At 36.8% G+C, this 26,861-nt stretch overlaps 3 protein-coding genes across 27 annotated transcripts in view; 1 reads left to right on the forward strand and 2 right to left on the reverse strand.

The window, feature by feature from the left end:
* ubr4 (ubiquitin protein ligase E3 component n-recognin 4) overlaps nucleotides 1-3,574 on the reverse strand; it is a 44,460-nt gene extending 40,886 nt beyond the window's left edge. For 21 of the 24 annotated variants that reach the window (XM_079589276.1, XM_079589275.1, XM_079589272.1 and 18 more), the window contains exons 1-4: nucleotides 3,421-3,551; nucleotides 1,149-1,246; nucleotides 884-987; nucleotides 650-779 (exon numbers count right to left, since the gene is read on the reverse strand). In XM_079589276.1, coding sequence (XP_079445402.1) covers nucleotides 650-779; nucleotides 884-987; nucleotides 1,149-1,246; nucleotides 3,421-3,545 — 457 coding nt within the window. In that variant the 5' untranslated portion in view covers nucleotides 3,546-3,551. Of the gene's footprint in view, nucleotides 1-649; nucleotides 780-883; nucleotides 988-1,148; nucleotides 1,247-3,420 lie in introns of all 24 variants that reach the window. The other 3 variants (XM_079589274.1, XM_079589270.1, XM_079589267.1) reach the window with 1 other exon arrangement.
* A 350-nt stretch (nucleotides 3,575-3,924) lies between these two features.
* emc1 (ER membrane protein complex subunit 1) lies at nucleotides 3,925-15,838 on the reverse strand. The gene is made up of 22 exons (XM_079589367.1): nucleotides 15,716-15,838; nucleotides 15,424-15,551; nucleotides 14,554-14,619; nucleotides 13,327-13,420; nucleotides 13,118-13,246; nucleotides 12,859-12,985; nucleotides 12,034-12,189; nucleotides 11,771-11,938; nucleotides 10,768-10,839; nucleotides 10,590-10,688; nucleotides 10,404-10,500; nucleotides 9,332-9,448; nucleotides 8,366-8,565; nucleotides 8,133-8,282; nucleotides 7,576-7,737; nucleotides 7,384-7,503; nucleotides 7,163-7,300; nucleotides 6,839-7,012; nucleotides 6,517-6,727; nucleotides 5,699-5,783; nucleotides 5,449-5,578; nucleotides 3,925-5,299 (listed from the first exon to the last, which is right to left on the reverse strand). Exons 1-22 carry the CDS (start codon nucleotides 15,805-15,807, stop codon nucleotides 5,120-5,122), a joined length of 2,895 nt encoding a protein of 964 aa, XP_079445493.1. The 5' UTR covers nucleotides 15,808-15,838; the 3' UTR covers nucleotides 3,925-5,119.
* A 712-nt stretch (nucleotides 15,839-16,550) lies between these two features.
* The window catches only part of megf6a (multiple EGF-like-domains 6a), a 99,069-nt gene continuing 88,758 nt past the window's right edge, over nucleotides 16,551-26,861 (forward strand). For both annotated transcript variants that reach the window (XM_079588568.1, XM_079588569.1), the window contains exons 1-4: nucleotides 16,551-16,880; nucleotides 17,266-17,400; nucleotides 17,988-18,097; nucleotides 18,970-19,074. In XM_079588568.1, coding sequence (XP_079444694.1) covers nucleotides 16,657-16,880; nucleotides 17,266-17,400; nucleotides 17,988-18,097; nucleotides 18,970-19,074 — 574 coding nt within the window. In that variant the 5' untranslated portion in view covers nucleotides 16,551-16,656. The remainder of the gene's footprint in view (nucleotides 16,881-17,265; nucleotides 17,401-17,987; nucleotides 18,098-18,969; nucleotides 19,075-26,861) is intronic.

A 26,861-nucleotide genomic window follows, 5' to 3' on the forward strand; every position in this document is an offset into this window, starting at 1 on the left:
ACCTTACCGACCCCAAACTTGAACAGTTGTATATAAATGAATTCTGTAGATTTTCCCTCAAATCAGCACAACACCAGATGTTATGTCCCTTTAATCAGACTTTTTAAGGCAAAAGGCAAAGCAAACATCTTGACCAACTGAAGTTATTTACTTCTGAACAGCTGTGTTGAAATTACAACAAGCAAGATGCGCACAATTTAACACACCAAAACACTGCTGCTGCATATTCCCATCCCGTAATACTGGGTCTAGCCTATATTTAAACCACAGAGATTAAACCCAAAAAACAAACAGGTCATTACACCAAGCAAGACATTTCATTTGCCTTAGGGTGCTTTCACACAGGCAGTTTAGCTCGAAACGGGGTACGGTTTGCATGAAAAATTGGTAATGTGAAAGCTGTCAGCTTTTTCCTCAGAGTCCGTTTGCAAGCAACAGAAAGCAGCCTTTATGCGACGAAATACAGTAAACCCAAGTGTAGTTCACTCTGCTGCGCATAATAGCACCAAAAAATGGACCCGCTTCCTGGGGGCACCGTGAATGATCGTGCTTGGACTCGAACCACAGCAAACGTGCTCAGTGAGAAAGAATCCTAACAAGAACTAATTTATCCGGTAACACAGGGCTGACAATTTAAAACAGCTCTTACCATCAGAAAGGGTCTTGACAGTTTGGGGAAGTTTTGCCGACTTCATCATCGCAGTAAAGGTGATGATCTCTGTCCGATCCAATCGACTGCAGCCAGTACAAAGGCCTTTTATTAAGAGGATCAGGTGCTTCTATTGAGCGGAAAGAGAAAGGAAGTTAGTTTATAAGAAAATGCTATGCGTATTCAAACAGACAAGGATGTACACCATGTTCTGATTAAAAGGCAATGTCTGACCTGAGAGACTGCACATGCTTCATCAGGATTCTCCAGACGCAGCAATGAGAACTCAATCAATACTTTACATGCTGCAGCTACTGACAGCAACTGATTTCTGGGGACTAAAATGTGACAGAAGAATTGTTATTAAATGGGAATATTGTGAATAGCCAGTTAAAATCTGTGTACGTCTATATTCAGCTAAAACATATAACGTAGGCCTACTTTGGCTAGAAATTAAGGAAATTGTAGTTTCAGAATAAAATATTGAAGTTTGACATACTTTGTCCACAAACAGTGGTGATGTAATGTGCAGATAGTGCCACAAAAGACGAGTAGAATGGCTCATACTGTTTGTCATGGTGAAGAATCTCAGATTCACTATAAAAAAAGAAGAGGAAAAAACGGTTACAATCAATGTAAATTGCAGTTTGCAACTCATTTTACTTTCGTAATGTGACATTTCCAAGTGACACCAGGTATGCAATGAGATCAAATGTAAGGCAAGACTGGATTATCAAGTATGAATTGACTGAATTATGAAAGTCAGTGTAACATATCAGAAAGCAGCCAGGCTGGCCTAAATTAACTAAAGAACTCACTAAATGCTGTTCCATCCAGCAATATTATGAAACTGTCCTATAGTAAGCATGTAACAACTAGCCTAGTTAGCAATAAACGGTAAACAATTACAAAGCTCAAACATTTAGGAATGCACAACCTACTAAATATAAAAGTTCCTAATTTGTGTATAACAACAACAAACACTAGGCCTATGTCAAACATCATTAAAAAGTGTTTGAGGTGCATGTGATTCCTAAAATCTTTTTTTAATAATTGTCCAGTTTGTACCAGTTATATGTATTTAATAATTAGCTTTTTTTAAATTGTTTCAGTTTAATTTTGTTTTAGTAATGTTGTGCTTGTCATTTTTATTAGTTTTTTGTATATAATTCTAATATGCTTTAATTTATTTTTATTTCAGTTCTTGTCATTTTAGTACTACACCTTAAACCTAGTTTATTTCAGTTAGTTGCCAAGGCAGCATTTCTAATTTTTATTTAAAGTGTAACTTTGTCATCTGATATAGCCTATGTTATTTTATTTAGTTTTCGATTTAGTTTAACAAAATGTATTTTAAATGGTTTTAGTAAACACATTTTTACCTCCACCCCCTTAAAGCTTTTTTAATTTTTTTTAATAAACTGAGTATATTGCAATATTGCATTGGGAATAGGCTTTTATTTTTGAACAAAAACACTCATGTCAACAAACAATATACATACTGATCATAATTAATGATTCTGAATCCAGACAGATGAACACAGACATATGGGACAGTAACACAAATTATTGCAGTTTGAATTGAAAAACAAAATTCTGAATCAATCTTTATTAAACTACAAACAAACAGGTTTAGTCCAGTATAGGTTGACAGCTCAATCGTATTACTTTCACTTTTGACTAGTTAAGTAGCTCATGAACACCGACAAAACAAAAAGACAACAGTTAACGTTTTTTGAATCATAAATTCAATAGTATGTTTACTGATTATTTTTGGGCTCGTAGTCAGATCAGTGTATCAAGCATTAAATGACACACACGGTAATGTATGTTTATTTGCGCACACAGCCCACCTAATACTTTTTCTGTAAAAACGAAACTTTCATGACAGTGCACATATTCATACCGAAACAAACAAGCCTTTGAAATCGACAACTAAACTTACAACAAACCAAAACACACAATTTCGACGTTTATTTATTAACCAAACAAGGCTAACTCACAATTAGCAAACCATCAGCAACACTAGCACCACCTGCTAAGTCATAGCTGGCTAGTTAGCAAGCACACCCCCATATGCATTAAATTGAAACGACTAAAATAAACCTTTGAGTAAATGGGACTAATGTGGTTTCCACTGACTGACAGCGGAAGATTTATTCGGTTGACATTTAAAAGGGGCGCTTATGAGTAGCTATTGAGAGTGGCTAGCAGGCTAACTAACTAGCGTTTTTTGGGGTTAGTCGAGGGAGGCTAACAAGCTCAGTCAGTGTCAATTAATTCACTTCCGACACGAATATGAAATCACTTTATTTAGGGTTGGATGTCAGTGGATTTAGGGTTCATTATAAGCAATCGACATAGTTAAAATATCATGTAGGTCGGTTATATGAACGTAAAAGAACAGATCCCCGGCCTGATGATGAAGCAGAATCTGATGCATCTGCTACTGTAAATGAACAGTAACACTCCAGCTGTGTCTCAAAACCCAACCAGCTGGCTACGTAGAACGCATTTAAAGGCATCATGTGCGCGTTCAAAATTATTTTGGGCTTTGGAAAGCATTTCAGACAGCATTTTGGGCCATTATGTGCGCATTGGGAACGGCCCAAACCCTCTGATGATGCCCAGAAATGCTGTCAAGGTAGTCAGCTGACTAGGTTTTAAGACACAGCCTCGGTGCTGCCATAGCATCACAGCTAATGCGGAGTCACTCAACAGTTTATTTCAGCCCTGCACGGGGTAACTCAACAAACAAGCCCTCGTCTGACCTGTTTATGATGGATCCTATAAGCTGAGGTAGCTCTTTCGTTTCGAAAGCCGTGTAGGACGCTGATAAAAGTGGCCGTACGGCTGCGGTCCACTCAGGTTCTCCATCTCCTCCACTCGACGCCATCTTGAGATACTCTATTAGAATCTAAGAGCGGAAATGAGGTTAATCATCAGACGCCAAATAACAGGAAATGTCGTCAGAGATAAACATGAAAAGCCTTGGGTGTTGTGTCATGATGTGAGCACGTTGTAACCTGAGAAAATAATAAGACTGCGATGGACGGTTTTTACTCTTAAGCTTAAAACAGCTTAGAAAAACGTTTACTCAAAGGGACAGTTTACCCAAAAATAAAACAATTCGGTTATCATGTATTTTCCACCATGTCTTTCCAAATCTGTTTGGTTACAAACATGGTTCAAAATGTCTTCTTCTGTGGTCCTTTCTAGAAAGTAAGTTTTGTAATGACATGAGGGTGAGTAAACGTTGACATAATTACACTTTTGGGCTGAACTATCCCTTTAATGATCTACCAGAACGTATTTCAACGGTTATTGCCCAGACTATACACAATTGTAGCAGTTCTAACTTCAATAAATACATTGTAAGATACAATTCAAGAGTCAACAATTAGGAGAGGGGATATCTTTTATTACTGATTGGGGGGAAAAGAACAAATAATTTATGCATGTTTAAAAAAGCATTAGGTTTGTTACCAACTTAACTTAATACCTATCCTTTTGTTATAAATATTATTAAACTCGTTTTTTTCTGACATCATTAATTTGCAGCAGAGGGGATGCTTTCAAAATCATATATATAAACAGGCCTATTTATGAAAATCAAGAGTAGAAACATTCTGCACAATTGTAAAATCACAAGGATTTGCATGTGTATGAGTCAAAATCAAAGTATATGGCATAATAGGATCTTGCTCATAAATATATCAAGTAAGAACATGGCTCCAAACCATCCAGTGCATTTGACATACCCTAAAATAACTACAAAAGACTATCCGAACTCCTCCTATGTAGAACCTTATATCATTAATGTACAGGAGAAAATTATTCAAATGTCTTGACTCTTGAAATTTCATATTTCTCATGTGCACTAGTGTTTGCCCATCAAATCATGTACATGAAATGAGGCGATATATTCTTTAACAGCTCAACAGATCATTACTACTATTTTAATTTAAAACCAAATCATATTATTCAATATTTTCATTAATTTAAATTAAAATAGCAGTCCCTTTGAAATAATCCTTCCTCAATATTAATTTTGAAAATACATCAACTCATCCTTCAGCCTCTTCGAAAGGCAGACTCAGACTTACTTAATGAAATATAGAAAATTATAATTAAATGAGTTATTTTTAAGAGAGTCTACCTTTAAATTATGAGTCGTTACCCCGAAAGGCACAATAAATTAACAAGTTAGACAGTGAATTGTTCAATGCTGGGGGGGAAATAAGACCTACATCATTACATCTCTCTGAAAAGGGAAAAAACTCATGGCCATCTATGCACTTACACTCAAGACACCACAAGATCCCCAAGACAGCTGGTTGCAAAAATACACCAAACTTATCAAATGATCTTGCAGTTTTGACATGGTCACCAGCTAGTCTCCTGCCATCAATGTGTCAACCACATTGCAGTGAGGGCGAGAGTGAAGTCAACAGGCCATTAGGATGAGTCTTATCGCCATGCCCTGTTCAGCAGTTTCACTTCTGCTAGACGTTTGCTGATCATGGTGGCAAAGAAGAGGCCAAAGAGTACACTGCTGATTAATACATAGTCATAGTCATCCTTAAGGACATCAAATTGCTTGGAGGGGAACACTCTAGTCTGATAGATGTCAAGACCATACACAACCACCTATAGGATAAAGAAATGAAATGGAAATTATTCAGTGTGAATATGTATAATGTAATAATGACATGAATGTCCAGAGCTTTAATTAAGACTAATCATACCAACAAAAGTTTACTTAACACTGTGATATGAAAAATGGACTAAACTATTACCAAACAGGTAGACTCCAGGCCAGAGGGGGCAGTGTAGATGCCTCTTACTCTTGACACAGTTTGGTTGTAGTTTATAAACCACTCTGTACGAATGGGCATTTCTGGAGCATATGGTATGAGGTTTTCTTCCCTAAATGGTGAGACAATCATTGTTCAACTTGGTTACTCAGCAAGCAATTTGTTCATCATTAATATTAAACCATGTGTGTGACATTTTTCTCAACATAGTAAATATTAGTTGAGAACCCACCGACTCTGTTCTGAGATCAACTCTGGTCTCCGTGGGTCCAGAAACATCTTTGGTAAGGATAAAATGCTGCCTGATGGCAGTCCCACTATAAAGAAAAAAGTAACACCCAGAATTACAATAAATTAGCCCCAATATATTCAGAATTTCTACAGCCAGGGTCCTCACATATACCAAGAGATCTCCCCACATTACTTCTGTTTTACACAGACTACATTGGCCACAGTATTCAATACAAGACACTTCTCATCAAAGCCCTCCATGGTCTTGCTCCCCGTATACTTCTGACCTCATTAGACGCCCGTCTATACACTTTTAGGTCCTCTGAATCTGGTCTACTGCTGGTCCCGCGGCACAAATTGTTTGGTGGCAGGGCCTTCTGTACCTCTGCCCCCACCCTCTGGAATTCCATTCCCCAACACATTGGCGGCCTCACATGATTACATTTTTCACCTCTTGTTTTTCTGATCCCTAAACTCATGATCCATTTCATGTTATGTTTCGTACACTCAGTATATCTGTATGTCTCTATGCCAGCTTCCATGTTCGCGTGTTTTAATATTGTAAAGCGACCCTGAGTTTGTAGAAAGGCGCTATATAAAATAAACTCGTTATTACAGCAGATTTGAAAAGGAATAGTTATTCATCTTTCATTCTGTACATTATGAAATACATGTTATGCCTAAATTTACATTTTAGTGTGTTTAAATTTATTTATTTATTTATAAGTAGTATACATTTCTAATATTGTAATAGCAATAACATGAAAATAATTGTCAATAACAGAACATTCCTAACTGCAGCATATGCTCAATACTAACCAAGGAGGTGTCGGCTGGTGATGCCCTTTTCTGTAAGTGTGGCCTCCAAAGTGCTTATGGGAGCAGGAAAGATGTACGACTGCTGCAGCACCTGAGGTGGATGTGGTCTGTCCAGGGAGCTGAATACTGTGCTGTTATAAAGCTCTGCTCCCTCAAAGAGCTCCAACACAGAAAACTCATTTCTACGAAACTTGGAGTTCCAGTACACATACTATAAGGAAGAAAACACCAAAAGTAGTGTTAAATTCTGTAGTAGTGTATAACATCTATCACTGGAATAATAATAATAAAAACACAAAGATAGATAAGCCTGTGTACTTACCACCAGCCAGTTTTCAGAGTGCACAAAGTGAACTGGTCCTCTGGCCTTCCGCTGCACTGCCTCGTGAACAATACGGCCAGTCACACCATCGATCAGGAAGATTCCAACAAAGCTCCGCTCCTGATGAATGTCTGTGCTTTCCGTTATCACAGCCAAGAGATTAGGGTTTAGATACTGCAGAGGAACAACAGACAGGACAAAAAACAGACAGGACAAACAACAGACAGGACAAACAACAGACAGGACATACGATTAGAAATGTGATGTGAAATGTGAGAAATGATCTCATTTAGGAGCAAGAGCAGTCATAAAGGTCAGCATTACCTTGTAGAGCACGCTTCGATCCCCCATCACTCTGCCCTGGGAATGCACATGCTCATTTGCACGCTTTCCTTTGACAGCCACTATCTTCTGCACCTCAGTGGGGATGACCACCTCCCAGATCAGCTCTGTAGACAAATCCTGAAGAAAAAAAAAATAATTCAATTATGAACATCAGCACCAAAAGTGCTTTCTAGCTGTATGCTTGCTGAATAAATACCAACCATGCGCAGACGGAAACCCGAGAGCTTTCCCTGACTGGAGTCCACTAGGTAGAAGAATACGGAGGATGCTGTGTCTTGAAGTTGCTGTAGAACATTCTTAGTAGATGGGAATGCTGTGACCTGAAAGAGAAAAGAAATGGGTTCACATTCTGCCAGAAACACAGAAGGTTTTTCAGAAGGACGGATGCCTACCTTGTACTGATCGTCAATAAGTAGAAGGACTTTAGCATAGTCCTGGTCGATGACAGGTAGCAGAAGGGTCTGAAGCACAGGTCGGGGTAAAGCAGGGACACTAATGTGACTCTTCTTGCCGAAGATAGGATTGAAGACATATAGGCTTCCAAGACCCGTGTCCTATAAATACAATCCATTTTTAAATTTAGCACAAAAAAGTAATTATGTTCAATATTGAATCATCCTATTTAAATTATGAATACATAACAGCCCTAAAATAAACAAAAAACAAATAAAAAAAACAAATTAACAAGCAACCGAATATACAAATTAATTAACTATTGCACAAATGAGTAAACAAACTAAGCAAGCAAACAAATAAATGAACAAACAACTTAAACTAACAAACAGCAAATGAAAAAAAAACAGCAAATGAAAAAAAAACAGCAAATGAACAGACATGGAATGATGCAAGTAAGACAACTGCACAAGTGAGTAAACAAGCTAACAAAAACAAAAGCAAGAAAGCAAATAAATGGCATTAGACCATACAAAAGCAAACTTCAAAATCTTACCTTGTCTTTTATAAGAAGTGTGCACTGTGGAGGATGTGGAAAATGGGCAGTGGTCCTTTGCACTATGAGCTTGAAAATGGAGTCGGGCTTAATGTCTTCTAAATACTGTTTCCACAAAACTGTTCCTGATTTACTGTCGATGCCAAAGAGCTGTGTAGAAAAACGACAGATGTGTTGGTTCACCGGCAGGACAGCTAAAAGGACTAAACAACATCTGTGCTTTCTGAACTTACTTTTCCGGAGGCAGTCACCATCACCATCATCTTCTGCAGGTTAAACTCATCCCGAGACAGTGTGTCTATGGTGACTTCATTCTTCACGCTACTGCGAGGCTTCCGCGCATCGTAGAAGAGTTTCCAGAGGTGGGCCATCCAGGCCTGCAGCAGGATAAACTGGGAAGAGAGGCGCTTGAGAACCATGGGTAACAGCCCATCTGAAGGAAACAAGAGATCAGTGATAAGTGTCTGAGATGACTCCAAAAAAAAAAAAAAAAAGTAACATTACTTAGTAACATTCTTGAGCCAATGTATTGTCTACAAGTTAGAGACACTGACGTTGCATAAAATAAACGGGATTAGGAAGAGAAGCAAAATTAAGAGGAAGCTCTCTACTTTACCTTGAATGGCTGGATCCGAGTGCAGCGAGTGCAAAAGAAAACACAGAAAGAAATAAATACAGAAAGAAATGGCACGCCATGGAAAACAGGACAGATGAGTAAGACAGAAGGGTTTTTAAAGCAGCAACGTCACAACACACATCACAAACAGAATACAGGCTTACATAACACATATATAGAAAATGTTTATAGGGTTTAAATCTAAACCGATTTTAGACTTTAAAGTCAACAACATGAAATCAAAATTGTTCTATATTATTTTATAATATACGTTTTAAATTGGTGCATGTATTTCAAAAGGGAAAAATTACTTTCTAATCAAAAACATGTCATATAAAGACATCTTTTCATATAAATAAATTCCTGATGGATAAAATAAAGTCCAGCTGTACTTTTTTTTTTAAATTAAACATCTTAAGTAAAACGGCTTTTAAATGACACTTCATGTTGACTTTAAGATGCGTGTATTCGTATTGTGAACCAACTCTTCTTAACCTGATTGCTCCAAAATGACAGGATGGAAGAATAAGACTAAAAACAATGTTATAAGCAAAAAAAGGACACCATTTATGTTGCACTTTACCAGCTTTCTTTCCAAACTCTCCCTCCAGCTCTGCCTGTGTTCCAGTGAGTGGCAGATCAACCATCTCCATGGTGACCACATCAGCCAGGGCCTCCTCCCTCATCCAGACTACCCTGCCTACAGTAGAACACAAAAATCAACCTCGTGCATTTTGTTGTGTATATTAACTCTTTCCCCGCCATTGACAATCTTCCGTCATTTATGAGACACCGCTTTCCCGCAACTGACAGAATTATCCAGCTTTGTGTTTTCAGTGTAATACGGTAAGGGGGCGCTATTATGCATCTTCTGAAAGAGTACCGAATCTCCTGATCAAAACAGGCAAAGAAGCAGACACAATTGATCAGCTTTTTGTTCAAAATGTAGCTTTTTTACAAAACTTACCCACATTCAAGTGTTGATCAAAAAAAGAATGCATGAAGCTAGAATAAAACCTTTTGTTTTGTTTAAAAGCAGGGGTTTTGTTCTCTCTTTTGATATATTGCATGTTCAGGTATTCATTCAATAAAATATTCGAGGCCATGAAAGTTTTGTGAAAATGATCAAAAATGCTGGCAGTGGCTGACAACTTAATTTAAAAGCAGAGTCTGAATTATTGTTATTTTTACCTCATGAGGAGCATGATTATTATTAATAATAATATCCTAGTATCAATAAAATCCCATTATTTTCCTGAATTTTACATCATTGTTTACAGGTATAGTATGGAGGTCCAGGAGAGCCACTTAAAAACAAAATGAATAAATAATTTATCAACATTAATTCAACAATAAAAATGTAATTAAGTCAGTTTCAGATTGACAAATCACTGTATTGACTTAAAGCAGTTTATTTAATTTGAATAAACTTATTTAAAATGTAATAATCATTAAAAAAATATGACTTCAATATTTTAAATGTAAAAATTTGAAACGCATTGTTTTTTTAAGCATTTAAAAATAGTTTTTATACACATTTGTCAGAAGCATATGAATTAAATTGTTTTTAAATAGTTATTTATTTGTAATTCATTGTAATTAATAAATGGGTAAATAAGTGTGGCACTCCTCGTCCTCCATAGTGTAGTTCATACCAGGTTGCTGTAGAAAGGTGAGTGTAAGGTCTTCCGTCTGCACCATGACTCTGTAGCCCACAGAGTCATCTTTCTTCAGAAAGGCATGGACATATAACTAAAGGACAGACAAACCAAATTTATCTACAACACAAATGATTGGCCTATAATCGTTCAAGCTCATATGCTTCAGCCATCAGTCCTCACTCTGTTTGGCTTTCCTCCATTGGGGTCCATGTGGTAGATAATGGTAGTGTCAAGGTGCCTTCGCCCTGTGTCAGCACTGAACAGGTTAATGCTGCAAGCCTTGAGTAAGAATAACAAACCATTACAATACATATAAATAGAAATATTTCTTTTGTTGAGTTTTTGAAATGTGACTCACAGTATCATTCTTTGGGGTCATCACAGCAGCAACTGTCTTCTCTCCAGATGTAGCAAAAGCAGCCAAATATGACTGAAATATGAAGAACATTGGGCTTTAAGTCTTTAAATGAACAAAAATAAAAATTTCTATAAGGAATTTAATGGTTCTGGTCTCACTCTTAGGCTACATTCACACTGTCCGTTTTTGGGATTGACAACCGCATTTACTTATGGGTGAGTCTCGAAATATCCCATTCACACAGCAAATCACAGTAGCATCTTGAATACTGACTGTGTGAACGTGCAATGGGAGTCAAGCCCCTATTCTCTCACTACCACAAATAAAAACACGCAACACATGGTAGACACACGTTTGTGCAATGCGTACTTTGTGCTCTCGCACTGTATGTCATGACAGACAACTAGTTGTCCCGTCCGGTTCAGTTCACAGAGTGGGTTTTTAGAGAATGCAGTTGTGAGTCCTGAAAATGTATGGGTGAGATTTCGGTTATAGGATGTGGTTTTCACTCCTGTAAATAACGTAACTGTGTGAATGTAACCATATTAAGGACTCAAATACAGGACTGACAACCGTATTCTGTTGCTGTGCGAACAAGGGCTTAAAAACCGGTGAGAAAAAAAATGGGTTCACTCTAAGCATAATCAGTATTTGAACATTTCTGTTCATGCAATCCTTCTGAAACATTACATTATAAAAACTGTTTGACTAGAAAAAACATTTTACGCATGATGGAAGCACCAATATCACATTTGCATATGCCGTACTATTTGAATTCATGTTTGGTTGACAGCCAAATTAAAATATTAAACAGAATGATAAAATAACATTATTAACTGGTTAATGGTAATTTCAAATAAGATTAAACTTGATTTTGTTTTAATTTTTATTTATGTTCCTGTTAAAATTTCATTCATTTCCAGTTTTTGTTTTCATTCCTTAAACCGGTTCAGAGCCCTGATGCGAACGTGGCCTTAGATGCGTGAGAGATATCAGTTCTTACTGGATTGAAGTCCCGGAGCGGAGCGATGAGGTCATCTTTGAGCTGCAGAAGGATGTGATGATCTGGACTGAGCTGAAGGAAAAACTCAGCGAGAGGAGGTTGTGCCGGATTGGGTTGAGTGGACGTCAGAACAGGCTGGAATCCAGATGCCACCTCCAAATCTAGCGTCTTTGGGGGGGAAAAAAAGAGAAAGAGACGTCCATGATATTACAGAAGATTGAGGAAGCACTGTACGTTAAACACAAATGTAGTGACATCTGCACCTGGAGGTGGATCTGTCTCATTTCTGTGTGTTCTGCAGACTGCAGTGGTAGAGTGTACAAGGACTGTGTGGTCTGATCCACACACAGTAGGTTCCCTGAACTGATGACTGCACAGCTGTTCTCCAAGCTTGACATCCATGCGGCTTCAACTGATTTCTAAGAAAAACAAATGTGTGATTGATTGTGTAATTATCGTAGGAACCGCATGTACTCTCTCAATAAGAAAACTCAATTTATTTTCTTATATGAATGTATTATTGTAACATTATACACTACCGTTTAAAGTTTGGTAGCGGTAAGATTGTTTTGTTTTTAAAATTAGTCTCTTATGCTCACCAAGCCTGCATTTTATTTGATTAATATTCAGTAAAAACAGTAATATTGTGAAATATTACTACAAATTAAAATAACAGTTTTCTATTTGAAAAATAAAAAGTAATTTATTATTGTGATGCAAAGCTGAATTTTCAGCATCATTACTCCAGTCTTCAGTATCACATGATCCTTCAGAAATCATTCTTATAGGCTGATTTGCTGCTCAAGAAACATCTCTAATTATAATCATGTTGAAAACATTTAAATCATTATAATCATGTTGAAGATTTTTGTGGAAACTATGATAAAAAAAGGTCAGGATTTTTTTAATGAATAGAAAGTTCAAAAGAACAGCATTTACTTGAAATGTAATTTTTTGTAACATTATAAATATCTTGACTGTCACACTGTTAATTTAATGTATCCTTGCTGAATGAAAGTATTAATTACTTTAAAAACAAATCTTACTGACCCCAATCGTTTGAATGGTGCCGTAAACTGTAGACATACCTTCTTCATTATTTCTCCATCTTCAATTTTGTATTCAACAATAACAATATGGGAGCTTGGCACAAATCCCAAAACAAACACCAGTCCATTCCCACCAGAATATATAGTTTGATACTGAACAGTGTCACTGTAGGATGCAAAAAGATGAAAATAAGTCGAGAGCTAGAACTAATCTCTAGCAGAGTACTTTTGTACAGCAATCAGAATAATCAGTAATAATTGCAATATAAAGAAAAGCTGTTCCAGGATTTCTCATCACCTGTCAGGTAGGTTTTCCACCCATATCTGACTGCCACTTGAAAGGTCATGGAGAGAGATAGCAGATTTTTTCAGCACAGCAACATACTTCACAAAATCTTGAACTCCAATTAAGGCAGCGGCCTGAAAGCTGCGGTCAAAAGAGGACACTCAGTTTGATGCGTCAGTTAAACCTAATACGGTCACAATAAAACATACACAGGATACAACCTCCCAGTATCAAGCACTGCCTCCCACTTCAAGCCACCGACTGTGGTCTCCCAGGAGCGAAGCAGACGGCCATTCCCGACAACAACCACAGCATCTAAGAGACAAAAAACATTTAAGAGCCAAAAACAAAGCCCAATTTTACAGTACACTAGGGCTGTCAATCTTCCTCTATAATACTATTCGAATTCCATTCTTTATTTGATTTAATATTCGAATAATATTCGAATATTAAATGCTCAAATTCATCCTATTATTAATATTTGCGACATTACACAGGCTTATGGATCGTCAATGCCACTATAGCATTTGGTTGTTGTTACACGTTCTGTCCACTAGAGGGACAGAGCTAACATTACAATAAACATTTAGAAACGGGTGATCGCGTTTTTTTATTAACAATAAAACAGCGAAACAAAATGAATGACTTTAATTTGGCAACTTGAATGGACATTTTTCCACTGATCAGTTGTCTGATGTTGTGTCAGATTTTCACGACTCTGTCAGTGATTGTTGCGCGGCTAGGACAGCAGACAGCTGGTAAGCCCCGTGATGAAGAGAAGAAAATAAGTCATTCTTGCCTGTTTTAGCAGCGGTTCCTTGGACAGATCGCCTATAGCTTGTCATGGTGTAGCGTTGTCAGATGTGCCCTAATGGTGCGTTCACACCGGACGCGAATAGCGAATAGGACACAAAAGTGGTCAAGTGTATAACTAGACACGGCAGGCGCGAATTTGACGCGCTATTCGCGTCCGGTGTGAACGCACAGTAAGGTTGCAAGTTGAGAAGTGATATTTCATTCAGACTTTATTTGTGATTTAATTTTCCCATTTATGATTTAAAATCCAAACACTTTCCACACATCGCTTCTCAAATTGTCAGGAGTGGTGATCTCCGTTTCCATGGAGACATTGCTCGCCGCCATTATTGACAGTATTGTTATGACGATGCAGCGTGGATAACGCGCACAATTGTGTTACGATTCAATTTTTTAATTGTTTATCAGACGAAACAAAAGCATTTCATTTTCACATGCCTGTGTAAGCCAAGTTGGCGAGAAAGGCAAGATATCATATAATAAAAAATAAAAAAATAAAATAAAAAAAAGCAATATTCGAATAGTAACTTCAGCATTCGAATAGTATTGATTTTTTTAATATTCGAATTATATTCGAATTTCGGAATTCGTTCCAACAGCCCTACAGTACACACACTTTGCCACATGCTTACCTTGTCCATACATAAGCAGCGCATCAATATGGCCCTCTGGTCCAGTTTTATCCACATGACGCCAGACTGCAAGAATTGAAAACATTTCACAAACACTATTATATGAATTGACCATACAAAAAATCAATTTCCTTGCATTTTTAATTAACAAGTTTATTTAGGTAGGCATATTTTAACATCCATAATGCAAACCTCTCCACCTAGATTATTTTGATTATGATTCAGAAATCCAAGATGAATGCATTTGGTATTCAGTAAACTAGTTAGCCTAATCTTGAAGCAATAAATAAGGATATATACTACACCCAATCATAAAAACCAGTAAGAAACAGGGTAATATTGTGATTAACGTTATTTCTGTTGGTTTAAAACTATAACATACACAATAGCAAACCCACAACCCTTCAATGTTGAGTAAATGAGTAGCAGAACATGCAAATAGGTTCGAGGAAGAGGTTCACAACATTAGATAAAGAAAAAGCAGTATCCATATCCATCTCTTATAATTAAATTAGTTTTATGGGTTCAAAAAAAAAGAAATGCACATGTCAACTGCAAAAGAACACAAATATTGCAGAGATATTTGATGCATCACTTTGTCAGACAGACATTTTAAATGTATTTTGTCATTGAAAAAAAAATCATAAAAAGGACAGTGATTTAAAACTATGGGTTTTTATCACGTAAAACGTGTTTTTGGAGCAACATTACTATGGACGCTCATTCGGTCTCAGTCTAATAACCAATACGGTTTATGAAGAAAAACAATCCAGAGGTAAAATAAAGACAATTTCATTGCAACTTCGATACACAAAGCCTATATAATATAATATAATATAATATATGTGCAAAATGAGCGCAAAGACTTACACAGGTCTCCAGTCCTTGAATTGAGTGAAGCGAACACGTTCTTGTCAGTTGCCACCAGGAGCTTTTTAGACGCTTGCGAATGAGTGTCAAACAAGGCAAAACGCACCTTGCCGATGAACTGTTCCCTCCTGAAAGAAATCGCAGTGAGTTGAGAGTGATGTTAACAATCAGCCCGGTGTAGCTGCCAACAGTCAGCAGCCTGCTTAAAGTACTGGCTGTTTTAACAGTCGCAGAAATCCCACAATGGATTACACGTGAAACCAACACACAGCTACAAATCCCGTTTACATACCAATCAAATTTCCCAACTTGGTCTTCAAATACCGCCGATGCAGTATATAATAAAGATAGCGATATTGCTAATCTGACTACAAGCCAAGCCATTGCTGCAGAGGAACAACTCCCACAATGCTCTGCGGTTAAGGACCCAAACTGCCAACCTTTAATAAAACAATAAAAAGGGATTTGTGTGTTCTTTTCATTCTATCTGATATTATATTTTAGTTCAACTATAGAAATACAAAGAGTAATTTGAAATGTAATTATATTTATCGGCGAGATCCACTGGTCAACAAATTAACATCAGGCATTCGCGTGCTGCCTATGACTGGATTTATTGGGTCATGTTGTACAGTAAACAAATCTACTTGCTACTTACAAATGCTACCTACTAGCAGAATCATAAATAAGTTGTTATAAAATTTGAGCGATATTATGAAATTCCAAAAAAAAAAAAAAAAGTAAGCAGAAAGACCTGCAGAACAGAAGGTGTGTCCTATCGTTCTTTAACCTTTCTTTTATATAAATTATAATATTACATTATTTTACTCCATAAATGTGAAATTTATATAAATTCTTAATAAACGTTGGAAGCTGAATTGTGAGGTTTTTAATTGTAGTTTTAACTCTGGTTTTAAATAGTGCAGTGTTGCTAAAGTGCTGTTTAGGCCATTAGGTGGCAGCACAACATAAAGACAATTTCAAACTTACTTTGTTTGTAGATGCTCAATGTTCGCTGCATCCTGAACTATTTTATTGCTAAACTCATTGCAAAGTTCAATAAACACGTTTACAATGCAAGTGGAGGGGGAAAAAACACAAAAAATTAAAATAAAACAAGGACTACAATTAGGATACTTAAAACATTTTTTAGAGACAAAAACTTGGAAACTTTGCTCAACATTATGTAAAACTAAAATAAATTAACGCCTGCTCATGCCACACGTACTGTAAATGCTATTGCTAGCCTATAGTAAACACTCAGCTGAACTGTACCAGACATGCGGTTCCTACTCAGCTGCTGGCTTACAGATGAAACCTGAACACTCAGTTGAAGCAGTATGGAAAAGTCAAGTGCTGTCACACACTGACATGGATGTACACGCGGTGATATTATTATTCTTACTGTTTGCAGAGATCATTTCATCGCGCTGTCTTCGAGCTCTTCAGCCTTTCATGTAAGTATCATGGAGATAGTCATGTTTTATTGTAGTTTTGTGATTTTATTGGCTGCATGATGATTGTATGCACTAATGTTTATTTTCTTGAAACGTTTTTTCCCCCCTAAAAGTATGAATTAATTAAAAAATAATGACATTTCAATTGTAATCATCTTTTGATTCTTACAGAACTGTGAATTTATTATTAAATAGTATAAAGTTTTCTCATTTTGAAATAGCCTACGTTTCTCATACTAGCCTGTATTGTATTGCGTTATAATAACTGATTACACATCAATTTCCAGTTTTTGTTTTTAAAATTCTTTAAAACAGAGTTGTAACGTAAGAGCTGAATTATATGCACTTGAAATGGAAAGTGATTGTTTCGTTCTCCTTTGTTCAGGCCAAACGTCTGCTCAGAGCAGGAGAGAGTCATCACAGCTGAGAAGCAGCCATGTGTACAGTCTTTTACACGCATGGTGAAGGTTTGGAGACAAGGTTGCACAGGTCATGCTTGGTGTATGGACTATGAGAGGAGGTACTTGACTGTCAGATTGAAGAGCCGGTTAAACTGTTGTCAGGTTGAATACAGCTACAACGATTGTGATATTTTAAAAGTTGGTTTGAGGTTTTACGTGCAGTAAAGAATCCCTCTCTCCTGAATCACTATCAATAGCCCTTTTTAGCCCGACAGCCATTTCTCATTGGCACACCTTTCAGTGCCAGCCAACTAGCCGCTTTTGAGAATGGGCAGAGGGCTAGAGAAAGACAGCAGTTAGAAACTGATCCTTTTGTTGAGAGACGATGGTTATTAAGGGTCTCGGATGCTTCAGGAATCAAAAGGAAGCTCAAGACTCTCAGAGCCAACTCCCTTGGCAATTATGGAAGGTGATTGAATAGCCCTCATGAAACAGGCACTGGGCTTGCTAAATGCTGCCATTGCATTGAACAAATACTGAACTAATTGGGGTTTAGACTGAGCAATCTATCTTTTCAGAAGTCTATTATTACACCACTCTCTCTTCATTCTGATTGGCCAATTTTCATTGTCCATGAGACTCTGCTATACTAACAGCTTTTACTAACGTAGGTTTACAGTAATAATATCTTCTAATCACTTTGTAGGACTGCCTACTACATGGGCTACAGACAAGTCTACAGACAAGATTTTAAGACTAAGTACAAATGCTGTCCGGGATGGTCCCAGCTCAACACAGAGGCAGGCTGCATCTATCGTAAGTGTTTGCACAGTCAGTTCTGTCATATTTCTGATTAAATAGATATCTAAATGACATGAAATTAATGTGATAAAGTCACTTCTGCTTCATTTGGTTTTGTTTGTGTTAATGCTAAAAGGCCATTAAAAGGCAGAGCTTAACTTCTCATCAGCGGCCTTGTAAGAATCTGGAAGGCTTTGTGACCTCTTCTTGCAGTGAGCTAGGATATACAATGCACCTTTGTGATCATCAGAGGCAGTGGCAAGAGACAGCTGTACAGCCTTGGCCAAAAGTATTGGCAGTGACATACATTTTGTGTTCTACACAGTTTGCTGCTTCAGCATTTGTCGATTATTTTTACCACACATTTCTATGGTAAACAATTGATAAACATTTTAGACCAGCAGCCTTATATTGGTCAAAACATTCAATATGCAAACAGTCAATATTTAAGTGTTGACCCTTCTTCATAACCTCTGTAATTTGCTCTGGCATGCTGGATATCAGCTTCTGGGCCAAATCCTGAGTGATAGCAATTCATTCTTGCCTTATTATAATAGTTCATCAGAATTTGTGGACTTTTGCTTGTCTACTCGCCTTTTGAGGATTGACCACAGGTTCTCTGGGATTAAGATCCAGGGAGTTGCCTGGCCACGAATCCAAAATTTCAATTGAATAATCTCTGAGCCACTTCATTATCACTCTTGCCTTGTGACATGCTCCTGGATCGTTGGGAGAAGTTGCTCTTGCAGGACATTTGAATGAATCATTTGATCTCCTTGTTGAACCAACTTTTAATATTTTCTGTGAAGATGTATTTTTCCTGTTAAATTTCCCCATAGAATGATCAGTTGGACGGTCTGCTTCTAAATCTCTTTTTCTTGTTCCAGCTCTTTGCACTTACGGTGTGTGCTTTAATGGGGGTGTGTGTACAGGCCACGTGCATCAACTGTGTGACTGCCTCCCAGGATTCAATGGATCCAGCTGTCAGTATGGTGAGCACAAGTTATCTGAGCTTTTGAACTAAGGCTCGATCTCATTCTTAAAGCACTCAATGAATGTCAGTTGGCTTGTGTAATGCATTTAAACAGACCGTGTTCCATCACTCATAATAACACTTACATGAAAGGCTGTTTTCCTTCCTTTATTTGTTACTGCTGAGTGTGTCTCTTGTGAGACCAGATGTGCCAAATGAATCCATTTAATATGTAATGTACAAAGCAGATGTTTAAGATGCTACATTTAATTTGATTTACATTTACAAACACTTCCGGTGGAGAGAACGCTGGCGCATGTTGTCTGCCGCTTCTTTTTATTTATTTTATTTATTAATTCTTAAACAGTATTGATTTTATTAGTTGGTGTTTTTACACTGCTTTTAACGATACTGGAGTTCTATTGTGGAGTCTTAGTTCTTTGGGTTTTAGAAAAGCTCATCATTATACATAAAATGTATTATTATTATTTAAAATGTGATAATAGACTAGAAATATTAACACACCTAATGTAATATTTGTATATGATGTCACTCTCAACTCCCAGATTATATATTTTCTGGTGCACTTCCCCCCTCTTGCTTTAGCGAACGCTCTCTTAACGTAAAACTTTAAAAACAAAGATCATTTAATAACACTGTTAAATGTAATCTTTAGCAAATCTCAAAATTAATATCCATTTTATGCTGTATATTATGTGATACCTAAATGCACTTTTTTTATTTGTAACTTATTTAGACAAAACTGTATAGAATTGTAATTTATGTTGGTTATTGTTGACTGTTTTATGTTTGTTGTGGACAGAAATATTGTTTGTTGCTGGAAACATTTTAGTGCTAGTCAGATATGTTAATGAGTTCTGAGAGTTTAAAAAAAGGAATTGTGCAGTTTACAGCAGCTTGGAGAACTGAAGTTATTTTACTTCAGCTGACAGAGCTTATTTGATTTAGTCACAAATTTGTCACATTCATTGTAAAAAGCACCTTTTTAATAGTTTACAGTGCAGCAGAACCTTGTATTTCATCCAGTACCAGCTGCTTCACCGCACTTTTCTTTGACATTCAACATGCTATGAAGCACCTCCAACCCCTCTATCAGAATATATGTTGTCCTCCCAAAGGGCTTCTCACTTTCATTATTGCATCCTCTGGACTTCTCAGTCAGTTCATTCTGCTTTGCTCATTTTGTTGCTCAGCACTTCTTCCACTGCTTTCCTACAGAACATCCTCCAGGTGCTTCAACACAAGCACTCTAAGGTCACAGCAGGGCTGACGGGGCAGTTAAATCCCTCTCCTTACACTGTAGGATCAGTGTTCCCTTATGGCATTGCTGTAGAAGTGAGTGTGAGAATAAAGTTCTGGAAGAGAGTCAGGCTTCTCTGTGAAGTGACTGTGATTTAGAGCAGATCTCTAGAGGGTTCGGGGGTCCTTCTGCACAGCTGCATTGTCTGTGTGGGTGGGAAAAACATGCAGGTTACCAAAGACCTTCTGGCTGCTGCAGAAAGTGTTAGAAAATAAGGAAACAAAAGAACCACAGTAGTGTTGGATGTTCAGAGGTGTAAAATGTAATTTAGTGTCAGTTTTGAAAAGTCACAAAAATTAATTTATTTTTATAAATTATGGTTTATTCTAGTATTTTAAGTGCGAATTTACATACAAGTTTAAAAGACCATGGGGGGAAAAATAAGTTTGTTCATATTAGTGTGTTTGAGTTGGTTTAGCTGGTCTCCCATTTTTTAGTTAAGTATTTTAAATAATATTCTCCCTTCATGTAGCCTCAACGTAGTTACTTTTTGTTTGGTTGTTAGTTTGAATAGTTAACTACTTTTTGTGAAAAGAACAGCTTGTCTTTAACAGATTCATAATGCGCAGATTGTAGCTTAGCATGCTAGCATGATAATAACAAATTAGATTTCCAGTAGGCCTACTGCAGTGTCTAGCATATTGGCAGGTTTTAAAACATTTAATAAGTTAGTATCCTAGTATTTTTTGACCAAATGGCATCTTTTGATGTTCTTCTAGTAGCACTATCAAAAGTGGACACTGGTAAAGTATGTGTTGTAAAGTAAAGTATAGCTGGCAGAGCCCACAGGACGAAAGCCAACTATGTGCAGACACATCCTGCCGGACGAGTTTTATAAGACCGTGTAACAAATTATGGAAGTGTCTTATAGGCATTCAACCAAATCCATCCAAGTTATATTTGTAGAAAAGCTTAATCTACTTAATTTAATCTACTTAGTTTTTCCAGGTTGTAGAAAATGTAAAAAATGCAAAAAAGATTGGTAAAACTTTATTTTGATGGTCCACTTTTTCTACTGACTAAGTAACTTGTCAACTACATGTCAACTTATTCTAACCCTAACACTTACTAACCTAACAGCCTACTAACAGTCTACTAATACTCTAATGAGAGTTAGTAGACATGTCATTGCAAAGTTGGACCGATTTGATGTAGTTTTTGGAAAGCTCCCCAAAGAAACAACAGAGACGCAAAAATGTTGGATTGGATGTATGGTCAATATCCCAGAAATGTAATTCCATTTATATTGTTTAAACACTGTCCCACAGTTTCCATCTGGTCAGAATTCCATTCTTTCCAAAGGGATGCTATGTGTTATTTGCAAAGGTAACTTAGATTATTTTCCTGGAAATATGAGAGGAAATATTTTTCTAAGGAAATCCCTCATAGTTCTAAAGTTATTAAGGGTCAGTGAGAGTGTGATGTGAGGTGATTGAGATGTTCTGACGGCTCAGTTTTGTAGTCGTGGATGGTGACAATACACAGTATTATTGCTTTTATGAAGCATATTTTCTAAGTTATAGTAAGATATTTATTTGCCCGGTTTTATTTTCATGTTTGCTGATGCATGATAATTACTATAAACAATTCTTACATTTTTGATAAGATTTTGGGAATTTTTTATTATTCCCTTCTGGCCTCCCCTGACCTCAGTTTTTTTTTAGTCAAATGATTGTGTTGGACACACAAATCTCAGCAGGTGGTCTGTCTCCCTCTACAGATCTGCTGCCTTGTGAAGATTGCATGTGATGGTGCCCATGGGGCTGCAGGACCTGTAGTTATGGACATGATGTTACTGACCTTTTTTGTCTCGTGGGTCTGATGGAATGGCTCTCATTCCTGTAGTCAAATGGAGTGTTTGCTCGGTGGCCCTTTATGACCCTCACATCACTGAGAAGACCTCGTATTAATCCTGCAAGAGATGTGACCTCATAGCTTTCTGAACCCCGATAGAACAAAAGTTTGGAGGACATGCTTTGGTTTTCTCTCACAATCCTCAGAGTTCGGTCACACCACATGTATCAAGCTGGGGGGAGCGTTTTGGCTGAACGACAGCTAGAATCATCAACAACAGGGCAAAAGAAAATCCCCAAGTCCCAGTTCTCATGTTTGCCAAGTGCTTAATGCAGATTTACACTGCTTTTGTGTCCTGTGCTGTCCATTTGTCTTGAAGAACATCTTGGGAATTGTTGTCTTCAACTAATGGCACAAGAAAAGCCCTTTCTTTTACAGTAATAGCATTATCCATTTAGTCCTGATCTGATCATTTATCATTCTAAGAGTGGTAGAAGAACAGTTTGGTGTGCAATTATTCATCGCAATAGAGGGAAAACCTGTTCGCTCATGTAATGAGATTTGTCACGGAATTTTTTCGGATATACTTCAGATTAACCGTTTGACTTGACAGTTTGAGTTTAAAAAATCCCTTTAAAACCCATTGCAGTAACTGATTTCATCGCTAGCTACAAACAAAGCATGATTCCCTAATGCCTTTCATACTAAAACTGATTCTGAATGTACAAAAAACATAGGAACTACTGACGCAAACACATGCGCAAAAATCACATATTCTGGGTGGCCTTATTATTATATAATTATATATATATAAGAATAAGATTAAGTTTTATACATGGACATTTTATCATATACAGAGAAGCTACATATATTTTATCATATACAGTGAAACTGCGTTGTAGCTCAAGCTGCGAGGTGTCTCTGTATAACAATGCAAATACAAGAATAAAGGTGTTTATTGTGTTTGAACTGGTTTTGAGGATGGCACAATGGGAATCTCTGTGGTTCCTTGATGCACTTTGCGTCATGAATCACATCTAAAGCAATCCGTGTCAAATAGCCTTGGCCGAGGTGTCTGGTGTAGTCTTGATGTGGTTCCCTCAATGGATTTCATTACACGGAGAAGCTGTGAAACTAATTTTCAATGGACATATTGAACAGTTTCTCTCTTGCAAGATTTTCAGTGGCTAAAGCATAATTGATGGTTTTAACATTAGACTGTCTGAGGTTGTTTTGAGTTCAGGAATCTTCGACATTATACAGTAGTTAGTGCTAGTTGTATTGCTGAGTCTTTAAGTAATCCACTGGAATATGCAACAGGCTAGTGTTTCCTTCAGCAAACAGGGCTATGTTTACAACATGAAGGATCTGTGCCGCTGAGGTCAAAGGGCATGTGGACACAAAGGAGACTAGAGCATTGATGATTGTCTGTGGGCAGAACTTTGGTGACTGTCCAAAAAAACAGCTTTTTATTCAGATAAAGATTTGATTCAACAGAATTTCATTTTATTTCGTGGGTGATCTTGTTTTTGAAAAAAGAAAGAAAGAAAAGTCACGTATGGCACTTTCTTCTGTGGAACAGAACGCTGAGTCACTGAATCACATTTGAGTCAAGTCAAGTTTATTTGTATAGCGCTTTTCACAATATACATTGTTTCAAAGCAGCTTTACAGAAAATCAAGATGTTGCTGTTTATAATATCTTAATACCTTAATGCCTTATTATTTGCATTTAGCAGATTAGAGATGGGCAATAATATAGTTTACATTTTGTGACGATACAAGCAATTAAGCAGTTGAGATTTGCTATATAGTAGGCTACAGTATATCACCCTATGAATGCATATAAAGTTAGGCATATTTGTTTTCCAACTTTTTCTAAAGAGCTGGGCAATAAATAATCTAGTTGACAACATATTGCGAATTTGCGACGATATAAACAATCATGCAGTCGAGGTTTGCTATATCGTACAGTACACGGTAGCCTATACTTTACATGAGTATTATTTATATATGTAAATAAAGTTGGATACCACATATCCAACTTTTTATATATAGAGCTGTGATTTATATAGTTTACATTTTGACAAGTGTACTGGATGTAATTTATTTCAAACTTTGAATATGTCGCAGCAGAGTGGTAATATAGTTTACATTTTGTGATGATATCGACAATCAGGCAGTTGAGATTTGCTATATTGTGTACACCGCTTTAATGGTATGGTATGGTAATTTATTTATATAGCACAATTAAATACAATTTACATTGTCCAATGTGCTTTACAATATTCATAAAAATCATAAGAACAAACAACAATACAACAACAGTACAGGTATACATTTAAATAGAATACTATAAGATAAGTGCTTCACCCATTTAAAATGATGAGATGACAATGACGCTTTAAGTTTCATATAGCATTGTCATTTTCCTGTTACCAAAGAAAGAAAATAAATGGTATTCTTGCTGGTATCTTTGTGTTTATTGTCATTAGGTGCAGTAGCAGTGTGTTTTTATGTAGTGTCTAGAAAATTCAGTGCTGAAATGAGTCTGATAAAATACTTCAGCAATTTGCCGTTTCGTTAAGCCCCTGATACAAAACAAGTGCTGGTCATGGTCTCACATTTCTAGATAAATGTTAGACAATATCCTTGACGTTTTCCATGACTGCTGACTATTCCACAGATACTTACCAATGACATAAAAGTATTTTGAAGGCACTAGTAGAGACAGATAAGTCAGTAGAGCATGCTTTTCAAATACTTTAGAGATTTTAAAACATAAAATGTTGTGTCCTGTTCATGAACTTAAACACTCTTACCACACACTTTGATGGCTGTAATTTAATTCACAGACCCTCTGAATACTTGCAGCAGTAGCAGGTGATGCATTTTAGCATGAAGTCTATAGGGACTCATATATCTGGAAGCTTTACATTAAAACCATGCAAGGCAGAGTGACAGCTTTAAATAATACTGGACAGCAGTGTGGCTAATTTTTTTGTTTTTTTGTCCTGCACTCTGTCTGTGATAGATGCCTTAAAGGTGCTTGTAAAGCAGAAATGTATGCTTGAGTGATTCATAATTATTGCTCTGGAAATAAATACATGTGAATGTACTTTATTTCATTAAAAAATACTGGAACGAATCAATCCGTTAACGTTTTTTGTAGTGCATTGCATTCCTTTAACGCTGCTGCACAACACTAGTGAATTACATTTTTAAAATGATCATTTTTGCATTTATTCCCCCCAAATATTTATTTCTTAAATGATCCCCGCCTCCACTCACTCACACCAGCTCAGAGATCCACTTATTGACGATCATATTTTGACGTGATTGGTTACAAGGTAGTTTGTGACGTCAGAAAAACCAACGATTTCAAACAAAATACAAAATACTGGTGTTGACTTATGCATTGTGTGCACATGGTTTGTCTTAAATCATATTAAAAAACGCCACATAACAACATTAAAAGCTTGATTTTCACCACAGGGGGACTTTAACAGGAATCAGAACCAAAATTGTTACTTTTGATTCCCATCCCGAGTTACATCACATTCTGTTTGATTTACGAAGTATTTGTATTAGTATTTACAAAGAAATAATTTGTGTATGTGAGTGTTACCAAGCCTTGGTTCAGTAAATGTTCACTTCATATATTAGACAATAATCTTTACTCCTGGACTATATGACGCCTGCTATCAAGATGTCAAGACGTGCATGTTCAGTCTCATGCATTTGTATCTGGAAGACATCCAACTTCCTCTAGAATCTGCTGAAATATATGTGTATGAGTTATGTTTCCCTGCCATGAACTGAAATCTGATTGGAGTCATGTGCAGTGCAGGGGAAAAGCATTCATGTGCTAGATAGTAGCTGTAGCGTTGTGTCAAATCTTAACTCTCATTAATTACACTTTATTTGAGAGGGAACATATGTAATCACTCTCTGAAGTGAAATTCGTCCTTCTCTTTTCTTTCCCTCTAATTCCTTACTTTGCTTATGTCTCTGGTCTGTAATGATGGGGTATTACTTGGGAAGTCACTTACCTGTGAGGGAATTGCTGCAAGGTATTAAAGGCTCATATTGCTCAGATAATGGCTTATTAGGAGATCAGCATTCTGTGTTGGCACAGGGTTTCTTGAAGATAGAAAAGGAAGCTTGTCCAGAACTTTGTTTTTGGCAGGAAATTTTTTTTTTATCCCAGATGATCAAATCACACAAACACATTTATCAGTAGTACGACAGTAAGAAAGTTTAGCCTGATTCATTAGAGGCTTCTCTTGTGGGGATTCCAAAAATATAAACCTTAATATTAAATAACTAGACTAAAGTATAGAAGCAATCAAGAGTTTATGAGGATCATTATTCTTCTGACAGAATCTATGCAATCTATTATTTTTAAAAGCCACATGTTCAGGTTTGTTTCTTTAGGTTATGTTGTGGTGTAATTCTATATCATCCATCCATCCATCCATCCATCCAAGTGTTTTCTAGGCCTAGTTCAGTGAATAAGTCAAACCGGTTCACAAATTAGTCTGAATAATTCAAATTGATTGAAATTTGAATAAAAGTCACAAAAATGAATTTGCCCCAAAGTCTGTGAAATGCATAAAAACACGCTTGATTAATTAATATATGAACTGGAAGGAAAGAGTGATGATCTCTGAAGTCTTACGTTCTGGTTCT

This window comes from Phoxinus phoxinus, assembly GCF_949152265.1.
Source record: "Phoxinus phoxinus genome assembly, chromosome: 18".
Taxonomy (NCBI): domain Eukaryota; kingdom Metazoa; phylum Chordata; class Actinopteri; order Cypriniformes; family Leuciscidae; genus Phoxinus; species Phoxinus phoxinus.

What these genes read in the sequence shown, in the direction of transcription:
- emc1 (XM_079589367.1), bottom strand. Translation starts at nt 15,807, where the DNA reads ATGGCTTGGCTTGTAGTCAGATTAGCAATATCGCTATCTTTATTATAT. An exon ending in CAAGTTGGGAAATTTGATTG is followed by an intron (nt 15,552 to 15,715) that starts GTATGTAAACGG and finishes GATTTCTTTCAG; the next exon opens with GAGGGAACAGTTCATCGGCA. An exon ending in TTCAAGGACTGGAGACCTGT is followed by an intron (nt 14,620 to 15,423) that starts GTAAGTCTTTGC and finishes CAATTCTTGCAG; the next exon opens with TCTGGCGTCATGTGGATAAA.